Here is a 20,442-nt window from a genome sequence, read left to right as displayed (position 1 = left end):
TGTCAATGGACAGAATGCCGTCCATTAGGAGCACAGTGCGCATGCGCCTGTGATGTCACCGCTTGCTACTATACTAAATATATCCTAAACTGTGCATGTTTAGGAGATATTTACTGTACTTGAAAGTAAGCCCTCTTTTAGGCTAACCTGTAGGTACAAGTAAACAAGGTAGGCTTTACTACCACTTTAATTCTTATAGTCATGCATTCTTAAGGCTTTTTTTCTGGTAGCTCTGTGAGATTAGTGTACCCTAATCTATGCTACCGTAGAATACTTGACATCCTGCAGTAAGGCAGAAGTAAGATAAAAATGGGGTATGCCTCTATATGCAGTATATTTAAGTATACAATGGGACCAGAGCATGTATGTAAAACAAAAAAGTACTTAATGTAAAACAATACCTTTTTTCACTTCTAAGGTGTAGTGGAGGTGTCAGGGGCTGTAGTGGAGGTGTCAAGGGCAAACTGCAACAGGGCGGGCTATGCTCTCTGAGCTTCTGCTCCTTCTACTGTGGCTGCAAAATGTCTGTACAGTACTTGCGAGGCACTTTACATACATTTGCGGGTATGTCCGTACTCGCAAGTGCACTTAAAGTGAGTTTACGTAAAGCGGGGTATACCTGTACTAGGTTTCTTTCTCCAGTTTTTTTTTTTTTCTTTTTCAACCCTAAGGCTGAAAGCTTTGATTTTTTTTTTTTTTTTTTTTTTTTTTTTTTTTTTTACAAGGTCCATTTTATAAAGCTGTCACTCTTATGCTTCTGGATTTTCCAGGGTGCATTCTACATTGTAAAGAATATGGGGGTCCAGGATTGGCCTTGTAATTGCTGTTGGGCAGTACTGGAAATTCATATTGGTGTAAAGATGTAGAGTTGTCCTTGTTTGCCTCCCATTCTACTATAATATCCAATATAGCCTCTGCAGTTTAGTTTGTTAGCTGGCCAACATAGAATCTACACAGGCATTCTCTGTGCAGTGTGATGTCCTGTATTTCAATGCTTATTAGAATCAACATATAGAAAAGCAATCCCTGCACGTTATACAAAACTCCCTTTTTTCTTTATAACCTCACACATTGGTTTCCCTTAGTCAAAAATTAGCTTTATGAGAAAATGATATATCTAATCAGTGCTGATTATGTGCCAGGCTATCCAAGAACACATTGCCTTAGACAAAGTCCTCTAATAGTGTCTAGAAGCATTGTTCAGGCTTTATTTATACAGCAAATTCATGTATTTCAAATGATAGATTATTACCATATGTGTGTCAAGTTAATATTCCGTAGAATTTTACACAAGGTGTTCTCACCCTGAATAGGATGTAATGATGATCCTTATCATGCAGATGAATACTGTAAATGAGCAACACTTTCTCATAATGTCAGTAACAAAGTAATAGAGCCTCACAAAGAGATAGCTTTGCCTTAATTTTCACTAGAACATCTCTAACCATTTTTTGAGTCTTGAAAATAGTCGCTGATTAGGAGTATCATAATCTATTGGCACAAAGTAATCGCTTAAAATGCTTACAGGCATTGTACAGGAAAGACATTAAAACAGCAGGTTGATGAAAGTTGCTGATACTGTTGGACCTGACTGCAGCTTTTGATACAGTAGACCACAAATTGTTGCTGACTCGCCTAGCTGAAGTAGCTAGAGTGGCAGACTGATCTACCCTGATTCTCCTCCTTTCTGGAAAACCGATCACAGATAGTGAAACTAGGTCCTTTCACTTCTGAAAAAAGTACCGTGTCATGCGGAAACACCTTTGTCGCCCGTACTATTCAATATTTATCTCTGCCCTCTTCTCAAAATCGTCAGTAACCAGAATTTACTCTACCATTCCAAGCGCATGACACCCAACTCTATTTCCGTATCAGCAACAAAAAGAATCATTATCTCGGACTAGAGAAATACCTTACTCTGATAGAGAATTGGATGATGGAGAGTTGCCTTAAACTCAATGGATCAAAAACAGAACTCCTTCTGTTCCACGCCAACCGAATGAGACTTGCTACGACAACATGGACTCCCCCGCCCATTTTGGGACAAATCATCACCCCTAGCACCAAAGTCAAAAGTCTTGGAGTCACTTTTGACTCTGACATGACAATGTATGCACAAATAGGTTCAGTAGTCAGTGGATCACACCATCTGCTGCGCCTGCTACATAGACCCATTCCCTTCATCCTAAAAGAAGACACAGCAGTCGGCGTGGGAACAATAATCAACTCCAGACTCGACTATGCAAACGCCCTTTACCTCGGACTCCCAAAATATCGAATTGCTCATCTACAAGTCGTCCAGAAAACGGCGGCACGACTTTTAACAGGAAAAAAACAATGGGAATCAATCGCTGTCTCCCTCAGGTCCCTCCACTGGTTGCCCGTAAAAGATCGAATTACGTTTAAAGCGCTCTGCCTGACTTACAAATGTGTACAAGGAAGTGTGCCCCAATATCTATGTGAAAAAATGTAAATGTCACAACCCCAACCGCGTTCTACGATCTACCAACCAAAATCTACTCCAAATACCCAAGGCCCGCTACAAGTCCAAAGGAGAACGAAGATTTGCAGTCCAAGGACCTCGACTGTGGAACGATTTACCAACCAGTATCCGAATGGAAGTGAATCACCAGGTCTTCAGAAAAAAACTCAAAACCCACCTATTCTGAAGGCAAAGAAAAATAGTAGGAAATGGATACCAAGTGCCTTGAGGCGATTCAGTTCGCATGTGTAGCGCTATACAAGTTTTTCACTCACTCACTCAACTGTGTGTCTATAAGCACTGATCAGCCAAAACTTATTACAGTGGCATCTGAAAGTTAATAGGATGTGTTGAAAGCTGAAAAAATGGACATCGCAGTTTCTTGTGCATGAGGCTAGACCAGGCCAGTGAAGGGTTCACCTACAGTGAGTATGTGAGCATCAGAACTAGACCACAGAGCAATAGAAGAAGGTGGCCTGGTCTGATGAATGACATTTTCTTTTACATCATGTGGATTGCCGGGTGTGCATGCATCGCTTGCCTAAGGAGGAAATTTGCATCAGGATGCATTATGGGGAGAAGGCAAGCCGGCAAAGGCAGCGTGACGCTTTAGGAAATGTTCTGCTAGGAAACCTTGGCTCCTGCCATTCATGTGGATGTTACTTGACCTACCTAAACATTTTTGCTGACCAAGTTCACCCCTTCATGGAAACAATATTCTCTGATGGCAGTGGCTTCTTTCAGCAAGATAATGCGCCCTGCCACTCTTCAAAAATGGTTCAAGAGTGATTTTTAGGAACACCACAATGGGTTTGACTTGGTCTTAAAATTTTTAAATCTCAGTCCCGTCAAGCATCTGAGGAATGTGCTGGAAAAAAAAAAGGACAATCAATAAAGGCCCCACCTTGAAACTTGCAGGACTTGAAGGATCTGCTACTGACGGCTTGGTTCCTTTTAGAGGTCTAGTTGCATCCATGCCTCGATTAGTCAGGCCTGTTTTGGCAGCAAAAAGGGGACCTACTAAATATTTGATGGGTGGTCATAAAGTTATCACTGATTGGTGTATATCTTCTGTAACCGTCTCATTAAACTAAAAATATATAAACTATTTTGGTGGCTATAATATTAAAGTTGAAGACCAGCCTTAATTACCGTCTTGCACAGTTGCAAAGGCTCAACTCCTGTACTGAAATAGCCTACTCTGATTTCAATGCACACTGTGCGCTTCTTATAGTATGCGCTGAAATCTGTAGCAAGTCGGAGGTGATCCTATTACTTGGCTGGAGGACATCCGGCATCACCTAGCTCCCTCTTCAATTAGCGGACCTCCAGCTGTTGCAAAACTACAAGTCCCATCATGCCTCTGCCTCTGGGTGTCATGCTTGTGGCTGTCAGAGTCTTGCTATGCCTCATGGGACTTGTAGTTCTGCAACAGCTGGAGTTCTGCTAATTGCATATCCCTGACCTAGCTGTTCCTCCACAGCCTGACAGTCCCAGGTCCTTCACTTTCATTGGATGTCAAATATTTCCGTTATGGAGGCTCAGCATTACATATGAGCGTTACTACAGCTTCCTGTTTTCAGGAAGCTGTGCACAGTCAGAATCTGTTTGTGTTGCAAGCTTGCCAACCTCCTGCAGCATTTTTTACTGACAAAACTTGGCAAATTTACTGGCAGAGCACATTGTTTACTGGCAACCTGAGAAATTACAGAACTCCTTTTGAAAATGAAGTGAATATTTGAACAGTATAAACATGACATGGAAACACTGACAATACCTATAACAAAGTCATTTGTTTGGGTTACACTTAAAAATTCAACAAAGAATGATATTGGCAGTTGTAAAAAAAAAAATCACAGATTTTTACAAATTGTCAGTAAATTTACTGGTGGTTGACAACCCTGCTGTGTTGTATAGAGGAGCAAAAAGAATTGGTGATGTCACTGTGTCTAAAATGAGGTATGGAATACAAATGTAAATGTTTTATTTAATAATGTCATTAGCATGTTGATGAGAGAGGAAAGGCAAATATAAGCAAAATAAACATCAGCATTAACCGTTCAATCTCAGGCATTTAGAGGAACACGATGTGTTTTTCTAAGGTTGAAAACTACTGGCTGATTGGATTGCAGTAGAGAATTTAAATTCTTGATGGATTGATTTACTTTTTTAATATTTTTTTCTCTGTCTGATATGATTATTTAATTTGTTACTGAGTATTATAGTATTCAAACTTTAAATCTTTTAACAGGGGAACTATTGGAGCTCCAGTGTAAATGAAATCCATGGAGTGGTTATGGATCAAGACGGGAGGGTTGTCCATCGGCTGTTTGGGAAGTGGCATGAGGCTCTGTACTGTGGAGATGCTCCTGCAGCTAAATGCATATGGAGGCCAGGTACAAGTTTGGTAATTACAACCTTGTGTGGCTTTGGGCTCGTCCCCTAACAGCGGTTATTGTAACAAAGAGCTAGCTTACCATTACAAAGGTTTCCAAGGAGGAAGAAGATTTTATAAACTAGCCATTTTGGGGTCTGTTTAATAAACCGTCACTTGCCATCCGCTTTCCACCCCCAAAACTTTACATTGCTTCTCGACCACCACTCACAATCCAAACTCACTCGCTATCCAACCACCCTCCAAACTTACATCATTCACTGTCCAACCACCCTCCAAACTTACATCATTCACTGTCCAACCACCCTCCAAACTTGCATCACTCGCTGTCCAACCACCCTCCAAACTTGCATCACTCGCTGTCCAACCACCCTCCAAACTTGCATCACTCGCTGTCCAACCACCCTCCAAACTTACATCATTCACTGTCCAACCACCCTTCAAACTTGCATCACTCACTGTCCAACCACCCTCCAAACTTGCATCACTCACTGTCCAACCACCCTCCAAACTTGCATCACTCACTGTCCAACCACCCTCCAAACTTACATCATTGACTGTCCAACCACCTTCCAAACTTACATCATTGACTGTCCAACCACCCTCCAAACTTACATCATTCACTGTCCAACCACCCTCCAAACTTGCATATCATTCACTGTCCAACCACCCTCCAAACTTACATCATTGACTGTCCAACCACCCTCCAAACTTACATCATTGACTGTCCAACCACCCTCCAAACTTACATCATTCACTGTCCAACCACCCTCCAAACTTGCATATCATTGACTGTCCAACCACCCTCCAAACTTACATCATTGACTGTCCAACCACCCTCCAAACTTACATCATTGACTGTCCAACCACCCTCCAAACTTACATCATTCACTGTCCAACCACCCTCCAAACTTACATCATTCACTGTCCAACCACCCTCCAAACCGCCCCCCAAACTTACATCACTCACTGTCCAACCACCCTCCAAACTTGCATCACTCACTGTCCAACCACCCTCCAAACTTGCATCACTCACTGTCCAACCACCCTCCAAACTTGCACCATTCACTGTCCAACCACCCTCCAAACTTACATCATTCACTGTCCAACCACCCTCCAAACTTGCATATCATTCACTGTCCAACCACCCTCCAAACTTGCATCACTCACTGTCCAACTGCCCCCCAAACCTACATCATTCACTGTCCAACCACCCTCCAAAATTGCATCACTCGCTGTCCAACCACCCTCCAAACTGCCCCCCCAAACTTGCATCATTCACTGTCCAACCACCCTCAAAACTTGCATCACTCACTGTCCAACCACCCTCCAAACTTGCATCACTCACCGTCCACATACATTTTTACAAAGGGCACATATATCGTGTCAATGGGACACATAGAAATGTTATTGTTTTCTATGTTCTAATGCTGCGTTGTGGTGCACTGCATAAAAATGTGGCATATCTGCAATCTTACGCTGTGCAATGCACAGCACTATATGCCACCACAGTGCATTACTATGAGCTGCAGTGTATAGAGTTCAATTAAAGTGGGAGAAAAACTCTCATGCATGACTTTTACCTATAGGTAAGCCTATAATAAGGCTTCCCTTTAGGTACTGTAAATATCTCCTAAACATTCACAGTTTAGGAGATATTTACTGTAGATGCAGCCGGTGACGTCACCGGCTCATGCGCTCTGAAGGAATGGCATACCCGTGTCGTTCCTTCAGAGTCCTGTGCTGTAAATGGTGGCTCCCACACGAATGCGTGGTAGAGATGTCATTGCGGCTCCAGCCACTGGCACAGCCGGAATCCGCAAACCCGGAAGGAAGAGTGGGTGAGGATGGAAGCAAAGTGCCTTCAGGGGTGACAGGGCGCTACTGGACGGCTTCATTCTAAGGTAAGTTTTACATAATGTGCTAGTAAGTGATGCATACTACATTGCCTTGCAGGTTTAAAAAGCCAATGGTTTACTACCGCTTTAAGACCCCATTCACACACTATACAACCTTTGTCTGATATCCTTTAGATTTACCAAAACCATGTAGTGCAAGGGCCTGCCTGATTGCATACACATAACTTCAGTAATTTTTTCATCTTTCCATCTATTAAATCCTCTTCCCTGTTTTAACTTTTTCTGCTAGTAAATACCTTTTACAGCACACTGCCTCTTTCTTGCCTCTTGCCTAGGCTTATGACATCATGCACAGCTCTCTCTCACTCTGAGTTGTCAAGGAAGGGAGGGGGGATTGAGTCATAAGAGGGCCAATGCGAAGGCAGAGCTGGAGGTGTGCCTCTGTGTGTCTGTATAAATCCAGAAGTGAATAGGCAGCAGCTTAAGCTGCCTACATTTAAAATGGATGCAGCCAGAGTCAGTGGAGGGAGATTTGTGCAGCATATTTGGCAAGTGCAGAATCATAGTATATATAAAATAATATGCAAAGTGGTTGGAGAGAAGCTTCAGAATGGCAAAGATGTTTTTATTACAAATCATTTAAGCAGACTGCAGTTCCTCTTTAAGGTTTGACCTCATAATATATGGTTCTGGTAAATCTGAAGGAAAAAATTACAGAAAATTGTCAAATTTTGTTGACATTTTAATAGGGTAAAGAAAAAAAAATGTGTGAGGCATTGTAGCAATGCATCACACTGCCCCTACACAATACATAAACAACATGCACATATTTTAGTGCATTGCAACACACTGTTGTGCATAAAAATTCAATGGGTTCAATGAGTGTTGGCCTTAATAAATGTTTTATAGAAAAAACACACTGAATGTGTTGTAACATCACATCAGTTTGCATGCAAAAATAGGTAGAAGAATACGTATCGGCCTAAACTGAGGGAAAAAAATGTATATATTTTTGGGGGATATTTATTATAGTAAAAAATATTGAATTTTTTTCAAAATTGTCGCTCTATTTTTGTTTATAGCGCAAAAAATAAAAACCGCAGAGGTGATTAAATACCACCAAAAGAACGCTCTATTTGTGGGGAAAAAAGGACGCCAATTTTGTTTGGGAGCCACGTCGCACGACCGCGCAATTGTCAGTTAAAACGACGCAGTGCCGAATCGCAAAAACTGGCCAGGTCCTTTAGCTGCCTAAAGGTCCGGGTCTTAAGTGCTTAATGCATAGTGAACAGATGAAGAAACCATAAATTTGCAAGCATTGATATAATACATCTGATGTATATCTTGACTATCAATATCAGTTGTTTATATCGCCAGCATTGTAGCAGGAAGCATACTACAGGCTTTAGAGCAGGGGTCTCGCTGGCGGCCCTCCAGCTGTTGCGAAACTACAAGTCCCATCATGCCTCTGCCTGTGGGAGTCATGTTTGTAACCGTCAGCCTTGCAATGCCTCATGGGACTTGTAGTTTTACAACAGCTGGAGGGCTGCCAGTTTGAGACCCCTGCTCTAGAGCAACATTCACAAACTGGCCTGCTCTTACAGTTCAGTGGCAATATCATGGCCCAGTAATGAGTTATCTGAAGGTATGGCATCTCAGTCTGTACACAGGTCATTAGACTTACACCCAACAGATTCTCAGATTTCTATGCAACCTCACCAATAACCTAAGCAGCAGATGATAACTTACTTTTTTTTATATTTTTCAGGTTCAATGCCAACTAACTATGAACTTTATTACGGCTTTACAAGATTTGCCATCGAATTAAATGAACTAGATCCTGTAATGAAGGATTTCCTTCCAAAAACTGATGCAAGGTTCCGGCCTGATCAAAGGCAAGTGCTTATTGGGTAGTGACAAGCCAAGCTATTCTAATCTTCCCCTGGCATTGATAACCAGGAAATTAAATCACTTTAGGACATTCACATGTAGTCTCCCGTTAAAGGGAGACACTTATGAAAGATTTTTGAAGGCAGCCATTACTGTACTCTCCCTTGAGAATGCTAGTTCTCTGGCTGTCATTCTGATGCTTTGATCTCAATGCTCTTAGTCAATGACCCAGAATAAGTATATGGCTTAGTTTATCCAACACTCATTTAGAGCATGCCTGTTCTTGAACTGCAACTAAAACATACTGAATTCAGAAACAGCCATGCATCTAGCATTTTCAGGAGGCCAGCAACAGCAGCCCCCGTACCTCTTTCTGGACAGTGTCACTTTAAGAGTAAAAGCCGCCATGGATTGAAATTTGGCTAGTCCCCACTGAACTAAATTTCAATACTATATGGTTAGGCTGGTTGTACAGAAGTCGATCAAGCAATCAACTTCTGTACAACCAGCCTGTTGGGCTTTTCTAAAATGGTCAGTGTAATCGGCGTAATCTGACAGCAGGGAAGTCTCCCCACTGTCAAAACACACTAGCACAGCACATGTCAATTAACAGGGTACTCATTTTGATGTTAAATTGTCTTCAGAAGCCGTTTATTTCTTTGGCCTCCTCATTTTAGCATGCAATGAGTCTGCTCCACCACCTTGACCCCAAAGAGCAGACATTTAATAAATATGTAATACTATCAAAGGGGGGAATTTCTCAAGGAAATAAAGTGATTGATTGATTAATTAACTTAATAAGTTAAATAAATAAATAAATTGAATAAATATAAGTGAATAACTAAAAAAATGAATAAATCCAGCAGCAACACTAAACATGTGATATACACGTAATTGTACAAATAAAGAAAAAAGGTGAGTTGTGCTCAGAATCGCAACATGATGTTGTGAATAAATATGTAAACAAGTACAAGTGCATTTATAAATAAATCCGTGAGGATACCCAAATAATATGTGAAAACCTTATGGAGTAATATAAACACCGTACTAGCATAGATCAAGTACTTGTAGGAAAATATTGTCTCTTTTAGTCCATTCGAAGTTGCACTAATGCCAAAAAAAAACACAAATGTATAATCCCAATGTAAGAAAAAACACATAAAACACAAATTGTCCAATTCCTGAACAAAGGCAATTGTAGAATAAAGGTATCCAGGAAACATCCACCACCAATCTCCGGTTAAAGGAATCACACAATCCCACCGAAAGGTAAGTAAGGGTGTACTCTTACCAGATCCAAGATTAAATCAGGTATATCGATCCACTCAGGCCATGGAGGGAAGGCACAGACTCGACCACTTCTGGTAAGTAAAGATCTCCACTGGAATATCCTCCGCTACATTTGAAACTCCACAACCCATTCGAAGAACCGAGAAAGGAACGAGGGCTCAAAATAGTGAAGTATCGTCAAGTACATTTATTTAAAATTGTGCAACATATACACATATATAAATCCATATGTTTATTTTTCTCATCAGCAATCAACAGAAATAAAATTTAAGATTCCATAATATGTACAACTGACAGAAGCAAAGGATTGCAGGAGAGTCCTACTACCTACCTGCCAGCTATCAGTGACCATGTCGGTGTCCTTTGTGTCTGCACCATCTCTATCATACAGGCAGCAGTGTGGCTGCTTTATGGGGGCGCCAGACCCATTTGTCTTGGGGCCCAGTTCACCTCATAAGACTGGCGCTACACTAAAAGTCTAGCACAATACGGCAGGGACTCTTCACGCCGGCCCCGCAAAGTGCTGCCCTAGGCCTAGGCCAAGATACAGCGTTGGTTATATCCCTTTGTATGCTGACATGAAGAGGGGGAGGAATAAGTAAAATGATGTACTACTTACCCTAAATTTCCTTTCCTTTAACTCTCTTCATGGAGGCATAATCCCCCCCCCCCCCCCCCCCCAGATTTTGTCATGAGTTATAGGAACACCAAGGGAGAGGGTAATTGGGTGACCTTTTTTTAACTATTTCAAGGACTGTCCTGTGGGGGAGCAAGAGGGCAGAATACACCCACTGTATGCTGACATAAGGAGAGGAAAGTTGTGGTAAGGATCGGTTAACAATTTTCCTTAATCCTGCACCAGTTGCTTTTGGCCACAACTAAAGAAAGCCGAAGGAAAGACCAAATATAGAATTTTCGGTAAATGAGAAATCTGTCTCTTGTCTTTCCTTCAGCTCCCTATAGTGGTGACCAAGAGCAACTACAGTAGGAGGAGACTTTGTCTGCAACTTTTGTTTAGCAGCAAAAAACGTACTTGTGGCAACTGAGGGGTAGATTCAGGTAGAATTTAAGCCGACGTATCCATAGATACGCCATGTAAATTCAAATCTGCGACGGTGTATCTACTTTCTGTATTAAAAAAGCTAGATACGCCGACATTTGCCTAAGATACGACTGGCATAAGTCTCTTACGCCGTCGTATCTTAGGGTGCATTCTGCCGCTGGCCGCTAGGGGCGCTTCCGTTGTCGGCGTAGAATATGCTAATTGCATAGATACGCCGATTCACAAACCTATGTGCGCCCGGCGGTAGTTTTTTACGCCGTTTGGGTAACTCGTTTTCGTCGTAACGCTGTTCCTGCTATTAGGAGGCGCAGCCAATGTTAAGTATGGACGTCGTTCCCGCGTCGAAATTTAAAAATTTTACGTCGTTGGCGTAACTCGTCCGTGAATGGGGCTGGACGCCATTTACGTTCACGTCAAAACCAATGACGTCCTTGCGATGCACGTCGGGAAATTTTAGGGACGGCGCATGCGCAGTACGTTTGGCGTGGGAACGCGCCTAATTTAAATGATCCACGCCCCCTACCCGGATCATTTGAATTAGGCGGGCTTGCGCCGGGGGATTTACGGTACGCCGCCGCAACTTTACAGGCAAGTGCTTTGTGAATCAAGCACTTGCCCGTAAAACTTGCGGCGGCGTAACGTAAATGTCATATTTAAAATATGAGCTGTACTTACCGTTTTCGAGATGCATCTTCTCCGCCGCTTCCGGGTATAGGTCTTCGGGACTGGGCGTTCCTTCTTGATTGACAGTCTTCCGAGAGGCTTCCCACGGTCGCATCCATCGCATCACTTGTAGCCGAAAGAAGCCGAACGTCGGTGCGGCTCTATACTGCGCCTGCGCACCGACGTTCGGCTTCTTTCGGAAAATCGTGACGCGATGGATGCGACCGTCGGAAGCCTCTCGGAAGACTGTCAATCAAAATAGGAACGCCCAGTCCCGCAGCCCATACCCGGAAGCGGCGGAGAAGATGCATCTCGTAAACGGTAAGTACTGCACATATTTTAAAACAACTAGCCGATTCCCCTAGACAAAACGAGCATCCATCTAAGGGGAAAAAGTGTTATGTACGGGTGAACCCCCGCTTTAACTGCCATTCATCTCATGAATTGTGATGCTTCCAGCAAAATGTTAATCCTCTGTATAAGTGCTCTCTGTATTACAATTGTTACATTTGTTGTAGATTACTTGAAGACGGGAATGTTGAAGCTGCTGCAACAGAAAAGCAGAGAATAGAAGAACTTCAGAGAAACAAGAGAAAATACCTGGAGGACAACCATATAGAATATATGCCAAACTATTTCCGGTGAGTTAATTACTGAAATTGTTTTCTGCACATTGCTATATGATTAAATAAAACAATATAATTCATGAACTGTATGACTGAGAGAACTGAACAAAAACTGGTCTTTGGGTAAGGTTTAGAATGCTCACTGATAAAAAATTATAATAAATAAGGGCTGAAAAACTGGAGCGTCAACACAAAATTTAACAGGAAAGATCTGAATGTAAACATTCTGAGATTGCAAGGTCAAAATAATGCATATGTCTTGTGGCTTTTCTGGGAGGTCCCCAGCTGTTCAGGTTAATGGGATTCCCTATAAGCTCTCGTTTTAAGCTCTGCAAGCTGCATAGCAGTGGCAGCTGGTGCTCAACATTTTTTGGGGGGGGAACCAACTGAGAAATAAAAAAAAATACATCAAACGCAGCCACTGTGCCCACCAGTTGCAGCCACTGTGCCCACCACTGTGATTCCCCCCCCCCCCCTGCTCGCCGTCTGCTTGGCACTTGCCCTGTCTCGGTGGGGCAGCAGGTGATGGCGAGCGCTGTCTTCCATGCGCCTTCTCCCCTCCATGCATCTTCTTCCGTCCTCCTATCCTCCCGTCCTCTCCTATGATTGGATGCCTGAAAGGTATTCAATCACAGCGCCTGACGTTTCAGCCAATCAGGTGATGGGTAACAGATCCGAGCACCTGAGAGGCAGTTTAGTGTTAGAACAGCGAATATTCATCACAGCTGGGCGAACTGCGAATGCTAAGCTTGGCACTCGCAGGTCACCGTTTTTGACGCCTATTGGAGCCTATGGCTCTAATCAGGTGGTTCAAAAACAGCTGCCGCTGTAATTCATTCTCCCAGTGCCCAAAATGGGGCTGGGCGCCTGAATAGGGGGTGGAAGCGGCAGCCATGAATAGATTCATGCAATGCATGAATCTATCCATTGGTCATAGAGGGGGCGATGGAAGTATGAACGCACCGCCACTGCTGCACAGTGCAGAGATCATAGGCTTTCCACAACCTCTCTTGGGGGGAATCCTCCCGCTGTGTCACTGTATTCTGACAGCGAAGAGATATCCCCGCCATTGTTTGCCGCCCCCCAAAAAAACATGGCACCAGTCGTCACTGACACAGAACAATGTGGTCCCTCTCAGCAGCAGTGTACTGCTTGCTCATTTAAAAGACTGCAGCGTTAAACGGAAATGAGAGGAATAAGTTGCTGAAAAAGTGCAGGAGGGGGGAATTGGGTGGGAAAGAAATACCCTATTACCTGCCTGGTTCCTATCAAACGGTATCCTAATGTGACCAGCATGTGGATAAGGGTGAGCATCCCAGAACGCACACTGTCTGCATTCGGGACCCCTCACCCACACGCTGGTCCCATTATGACAAGTGGCTGTGTTTGTGCGAACAAGACCATAGACAGTCAGTTGGCATAATCACACCAATAATTAGCCAATAGGGAGGCAGCGGACCCAGGAAGCTATAGAGCAGAACCAGGTTGTCAAATAAATATAGCAGTTGTGTGTGAATCACAAGGCTGATTCTGGAGATGGGTATGAAGGCTTAGTAGCTGTTGGCTAGAATGATACATTCTTGTAAGGCTGGCCATAGATGCATAGCTTTCCCCATCCACACAATCATGGTGGATAGAGGAATTCAAACTGAGATATTGGGGGTCATTTATTAAAACTGGAGAGTGCGAAATCTGGTGCAGCTTTGCATAGGAACCAGTCGGCTTCCAGGTTGTTTTGTCAAAGCTTAAAGGATAAGTTCACCTTTTCATAACATGTTGCCCTCATTAAGTGTGTAACATGTACAGTTTTCTGAAACGGCCAGTTTCGTATGAGGTACGAGCAGGCAGATACTCTGACAGGTCTGCATGGCATCAGTGATTGCTGGTACAAGGCTTTACAGGCTCCTACAACAAAAAATAATGCACTTCTTTTTTTTTACCTGCAAAAAAATGTGCCTTTTATTACTGTATTTATCGGCGTATAACATGCACCCAATGTTTAGGAGGGACGTTTAAGGAAAAAACGTATATTTTAAGTGTCCATCTGCAGCCTTGCCCATCATTGCAGAATGATCAGTGTCCATCTGCAGCCTTGCCCATCAGTGTCCATCTGCAGCCTTGCCCAAAATTTGCAGCATGGTCAGTGTCCATCTGCAGCCTTGCCCAACAGTGTCCATCTGCAGCCTTGCCCAAAATTGCAGAATGATCAGTGTCCATCTGCAGCCTTGCCCATTATTGCAGAATGATCAGTGTCCATCTGCAGCCTTGCCCAACAGTGTCCATCTGCAGCCTTGCCCAAAATTGCAGCATGGTCAGTGTCCATCTGCATGCCGAGGAGGGAACGAGCACTGCTAAAATAGACAGAGCTGGATGTACTTGGCTCCTCTCGGATCGTTTTGCAGTCCTGCCCAGTCCCGCCCCTTGGCCCCGGCTCCTATAATGGACATAACACCGGTCCAATGGCGGGACGTAAATGCTAGGAGGCAGGATTGGGGTGATTGAAAACGGAGCCGAGTACACTCTGTACGGCTCTGTCTACTTCGGTGGCCCTCGTTTCCCTCCTTCCACTCCGAGGCAGCCAATCGGTGTATAACACGCACTCATGATTTTCCCCTGATTTTAAGGGGAAAAAAGTGCGTGTTAAACACCGATAAATACGGTAAAAACTGTGAAGTTCTCCTTTAATTGAACAAGCTGATGTTAGAAGCTAATTGGCTACCATGCACATCTGCACCAGATTTTGCACTCTCCAGTTTTAGTCAATGAACCTCAATGTATTCCGACAGCGAGATTGATCAGCGGTTGCAGCCTATTTACCATCTATCCTTTTAAACAAAGTTTAATGCTTTTTATGATTTTTTTTACAAGTACAATAAGTTCTTTTTTAGGATGCACGATTATGAATCCTGTTTCTTCTCTGTGTTGCTTCTGCAGGAAGGTGGTTGACACCCATAATAAGGAGACATGGGTTTCCAATGATACCTACTGGGAACTGCGCAAGGACCCTGGTTTTAGCAAAGTCGATTTACCTGTTCTTTGGTAATGATAGAACTATAGATTTGATAAATCAGTCATCATATCAACAGATCAATAACTATGCACAATTCAGTTTCATATCGCTGTAAAAACATATATATTTTTTTGTGATGCACAAAACCATGCCATTTGCTTTTTAAATTTTGTTTTAGGTCATTTGCAAGAATAATGAAAAATTCTGGAGTGATATTTAGATTGAATGTGTGAAATAATGTATTTGGCTAGTTGCCTTTGCCCTCTATGAGGTATATCTTGTACTTTCATCATTTTTGGCTTTTAACGACAAGGTGGCGCACTGATCAGTGTCGGTGAAGCTACCTCAAGCAGTTACTATAACAGGTGGCTGATCAGGAAGAGAAACTTTGCTGCCTTCCTTTACAGCAACACTGTTGCTTGAAAAAGCAATTTTAACCAAACTCCCTGCAGAAGACGACTCTTAATACCAGCTGGAGCCCAAACATCTTTGTCGTAAAAAAGTACAACCTTCAGCGGATCTTCAGCATCTGACACTTCACACAGTAGTGCGGATGTCTGTGTCCCCCACCCCACAATGTGGTTTTATCTGCCAGCTCCTACATCACTACAGGACACAATAGAAACCTAGGGGTTTGCACAAGCATCTTGAAGACTGCAGCCAAAGCTCTTGAAGACCATAACGTTCGCACTTGCTGCCCAAGGAGAGATAAACATATCAGCCCTCTTTGTGGGGAGGTTCTTTTAGAATGTATTTTTCAAACAAGTGTTCTTCTCGCTTGTTCCTATCGGTAACCGTAGTAGGAATTACTCTTTGTGTCATTGTGCCCTTCCTCCTGCTGTGAATGTAGAAGGAAATGGTGACTGTCTCTGTAAATAGAGGTACTGGCGATGGATAGATAGAAGGGAATAGCTTCGTTCCAACAGCATTCTGGCACCTCCGATAAACTCTAATGCCCCGTACACACGAGCGGTTTTCCCGTCGAAAAAAAAAAAGATGGTTTTGCCAACGGAATTCCTCTCAAGCCTGCCTTGCATACACACGGTCACACACAAGTTTGGTGAAATTTTGGCTGCCAAGAACGCAGTGACGAAAAAGACTACGACGAGCCAAGAAAATTAAGCTCAATGCTTCTGAGCATCCGTCAAATTGTTTCCGAGCTACCGTGTTTTTTTCCCCATCGGAATTGCATATAATTTTCCCGCTAGGATTTTTTCTTGACAGGGAAAAGAGATCCTGCTCTTTTTTCGGCAGTTTTCCTGTAGGAAAAATTCGGATGGAGCATACACACAGTCGGGATTCCCGGCCAAAAGCTCTCATGGGACTTTTTCAGATGGGAAAAAATGGTCATGTGTACGCTGCATTACCGATTCTTGTAAACGTGGCCCTATATGCACCTTATTTAAAGTAATGTACAAAAGAGGCCAACTGTATTTCAAAGTGAGGATTCCAATGAGTGTCAGTCGCTGGCTACACTCTAGATCTTGCCATTACTTAATCAGTGGCTTTGTTTTTTTTTGTTTTTTTTAACTACCAGTGCATTATGCGAAAGGCCCTTAAATCGTCTGTGCTTCTTGTGGCAGTCCAAGTCATGCACTCGATTTTTAGAAAAAAATAGCACTGGTTTCCTTTAGTTTTTTATAAAATAAGCTACTCTCCTTGGAATGTAATTCACACTCCTGTCCTGTGTTTTTTTTACTCTAAAGCTGGGATCTTTAAACTATGGCCCTCCGGTTGTTCAAGAACTACAATTCCCATAATGCCTAGTCATGTCTGTGAATGTCAGAGTTTTACAATGCCTCATGGGATTTGTAGTTCTGCAACAGCTGGGAGGGCCTTAGTTTGAGGATCCTTGCTCTAAGGCTTCATTTGCATGGAAGTTTTTGGACGTTTTTACAGCCACTTTTCTGAGCGTTTTTTGCAGCTTAAAAACGGCTCTCCATGTTAGTCTATGGCCTCATGCCCACCATGACGTTTTTGAGCTGTAGATGGCTGAGCCGTTTTTAAGCTGCAAAAAAAAAACAGGACCAGTGTGTTCTGAAGCTCCAGCGTTAGAGCTGTAAAAGCGCCAGATGTTAAACGCTCAAAAACGCGCAAAAATGGACAGGCGTTTTTAAGCTGTAAAAAAGGCTAAAAAAAGTGGCTGTAAAAACGTCCATGGAAATGAAGCCTAAAGGCTACTATGTGTTCCTCTACACACCTGGTCTCCCATGAAAATGGTGTTAAACCCAAAGGCAAACCTTTATTGCAGCCTACCTTTTAAATGTGGTGTTAATTTTCTTCCTTTATTTTCACCTTATGGTCTGCCCAGTAAGTTTGTTTTTCTTTTTTTCATTCAAATCTAAGTTTATTTTCAATAAAATAAATACATACATTTGTATTAAATTAGCAAGAAATAAGTCAATAGCACGCAGAAATATAATAATTTAAATACATTTCAATTCATAATAATCATTCCTGTCTTATTAACTGCCACTTATATCTATCCTTCCTATATGCTCTACACCATGTGGTGAAAGTAAGGCAGTTCACATAAGCTAAATTAAAAGACTATTTCAAAGTAATACTTTAAACTTGAAAGAGAAACAGAATATTTTCATATATCAAGGAATTCCTAGGTCTAGCGTTATCACACAATAAGTTATATAAGAGATAAAACTAATTGAGTGTACCAGATTAAATTACTTAGAATAATTAAAGGATAAGATATCCGGAGTGCATCAGCCTCTCAGACTCCCCTAACGGGAACTTTCTGTGTCCAAGAGGTTGAGCAAAACCTCCAATCCTCCCTCCCTCCCTCCAATAACTATTACTGGAACTCTCCGATAACCCAAAAAATATTTTCGGAACCCCCATCAAATCTAATTATTTCAAAGGTTTGGTAGAATCCTTCAATTACTTAAACATAAACTTATCTTTTCAAAATAAAACAAACTGAGGACCAAAAATCTTAAGGATTCTATCCCCAGAGATAAAATAATGAGATAAAACCTAAGAAGAATCAAAAGAAAAAAAGAAAGAGTGACAAAAGACAAGAGAGGAAGTGAAAAAAGAAAGCCAGAAGAAAATCAGGAGAGATAGAAAATTAGCCTGCCTGCCATCTACCAGCATCGTCCAAAAGTAAGTTTATTTTTCAACAGAACAACCTGTAGTAGTTAGAGAATTGAGACAAATTATGTGATTTTTACTTTATTTGATTAAAATATTGTTTATAACAAAGTCACAAAAAAAAGAGAACTCAAGGCACGGAGATTTAGGCCAGCCATACACGGTTCAGATCTTGAGATTTGAACCATTGATGGGCAGGCTGAATGTATACCAGGTTGATCAATCAACTCGGGTACAACCAGGCTGCCAGATTCTCTTGCAATTATATTAAATCACTGAGGGTGATTGTGTTCAAGTGGTTATGCTGGGGTAATAGCTATAGCTGTATGCCATAACCCGGTATTTATTTTTTTCAGCCAACGATGCTCTTTTATCTATAAAGCAGTCCTAGGGGCTGATTACCCCCAGATGTTTTCCCCCAATCTGTATATCAGACAGGAAGTAGGTAAGCCGATACAGCAACAGTTTTTTACCTTTTTTGGGATAAAGAATTTACATAAAGGCTCACTATTGTAAGAGCCCCTGTCAGTGATGTTAACCACTTGAAGACCAGGCCTATTGTGACACTTTTTTTGTTTAAGTAAAAATCATTTTTTAGCAGAGATCCTAGAAAATAAAATGGTGGTCGTGGTTTTTCTAAACTCCACTTTAATAAATTTGAATGCAAAAAAAACATAATCTGTAACCCAATTTTTAGTCCGATATAAAAGATGATACACTGAGTAAATGGATACCCAACATGTCATGCTTTTTTATTTCTTTATAATGTTTTATTTTTACACTGTTCCTTTTAAATTATTTTTCTTTTATCGTCCATGGACGGACACAGCCTTCTCAAGACACAGCCCTCTCCTATGAACAGGAACATAACCCACTTGTCAAGACTTGAGAAGGCTGTGTCCGTCCATGGACGACAGAGAAAAGGATTTTACGGTGAGTACAAAAAATCCTATTTTTTTATCATTTTTTTTCCTATCACAAGAAATGTAAACATCTCTAGTAATAGAAATAAGGCATGACCGGTCCTCTTTATGGAGATATCTAGGATCTATAAGATCCCAGATCTCTCCTCTACCCTGGAAAGCATGAGGTAAAAAAAAAACTGATCCCATGTTTTCCAAAGAAATGTAAATAACCGGACTATCAGGATGTCACTTCTGGCCTCCTAGACCATAGAGATGGCTGGGGACCTACCGTTCCTCGGTCAGCTCCTATGATAACCCGGCAGCACTGCCGGATCGGATACCGGGCTCCTCCATTGGTTGAAGAAAAGAAAAACTGTGTGTGTGCTTTAGCTGGAGCTTGGCTTTGATTTGTTAGCATATTTAAATCTGCCAGAACATCCAATACTACCTTCACCAGATTGACAATGCTGCTGTGCAAATGTGTCTCAGTTGCTCCTTAATCCAGCATGCAGGCACCCTAATACAGGAGGTGTGTTACTGGCCACATCACCAGGTGAAACCAGGCTAGAAAGCTTTAAAAAAATGAAAACTAATGCAGCCACCGCATCTAATGATTGGTAAGCTGCAATATATTAAGATTTTTGTTTGTGGGTTTTATACTGCTTTAATGTTTTTCATTGCCTACATAGTACAGGTGTGAAGGGCTGTGTAAGCTTTAATAACGGCGGGCATTGAATGAAACATTTCTTGCCACATTAACTCTTCCTACTCATAAGTGTGTGTTTCCACATGTCCTTTACATAATTTTAACATCACCTTGATGATTGAGGTCTTGTTTAATGAGGACAATTAGGAATCGTGCTGTAGATTCAATATACCGTATTTATCGGGGTATTGCACGCTCCGGTGTATAGCGCGCACCCCTAATGTTGACCCTAAAATCCTGTAAAAAAAACATTTTATTACATTTTACTACTTAGTTTTGGTGTCTTGCCCAGCATCCATCGGCGGCCTTGTCCGGTCCGTCTGCGGCCTCAGTGGTGTCCTCCCGGCTTCTCCCACGCTGTCTCCGTGTCGAATCCCCGCTTCCCGCGCTCAGTTTGAAGCCTCCGCCGACATATACCGAGTGCAGTACACTCGGGTATATTCGG

At 42.2% G+C, this 20,442-nt stretch overlaps 1 protein-coding gene across 5 annotated transcripts in view; it reads left to right on the top strand.

The window, feature by feature from the left end:
• Nucleotides 1-16,428, top strand: part of OSBPL6 (oxysterol binding protein like 6) — a 281,392-nt gene extending 264,964 nt beyond the window's left edge. For all 5 annotated transcript variants that reach the window (XM_040357666.1, XM_040357664.1, XM_040357661.1 and 2 more), the window contains 4 exons: nt 4,734-4,878; nt 8,505-8,631; nt 12,161-12,283; nt 15,203-16,428. In XM_040357666.1, coding sequence (XP_040213600.1) covers nt 4,734-4,878; nt 8,505-8,631; nt 12,161-12,283; nt 15,203-15,311 — 504 coding nt within the window. In that variant the 3' untranslated portion in view covers nt 15,312-16,428. The remainder of the gene's footprint in view (nt 1-4,733; nt 4,879-8,504; nt 8,632-12,160; nt 12,284-15,202) is intronic.
• The last annotated feature ends 4,014 nt before the right edge of the window (nt 16,429-20,442 follow it).

The sequence above is a fragment of the Rana temporaria genome, chromosome 6 (assembly GCF_905171775.1).
Source record: "Rana temporaria chromosome 6, aRanTem1.1, whole genome shotgun sequence".
NCBI lineage: Eukaryota > Metazoa > Chordata > Amphibia > Anura > Ranidae > Rana > Rana temporaria.
This window is presented reverse-complemented; position numbering and strand designations above follow the sequence as displayed.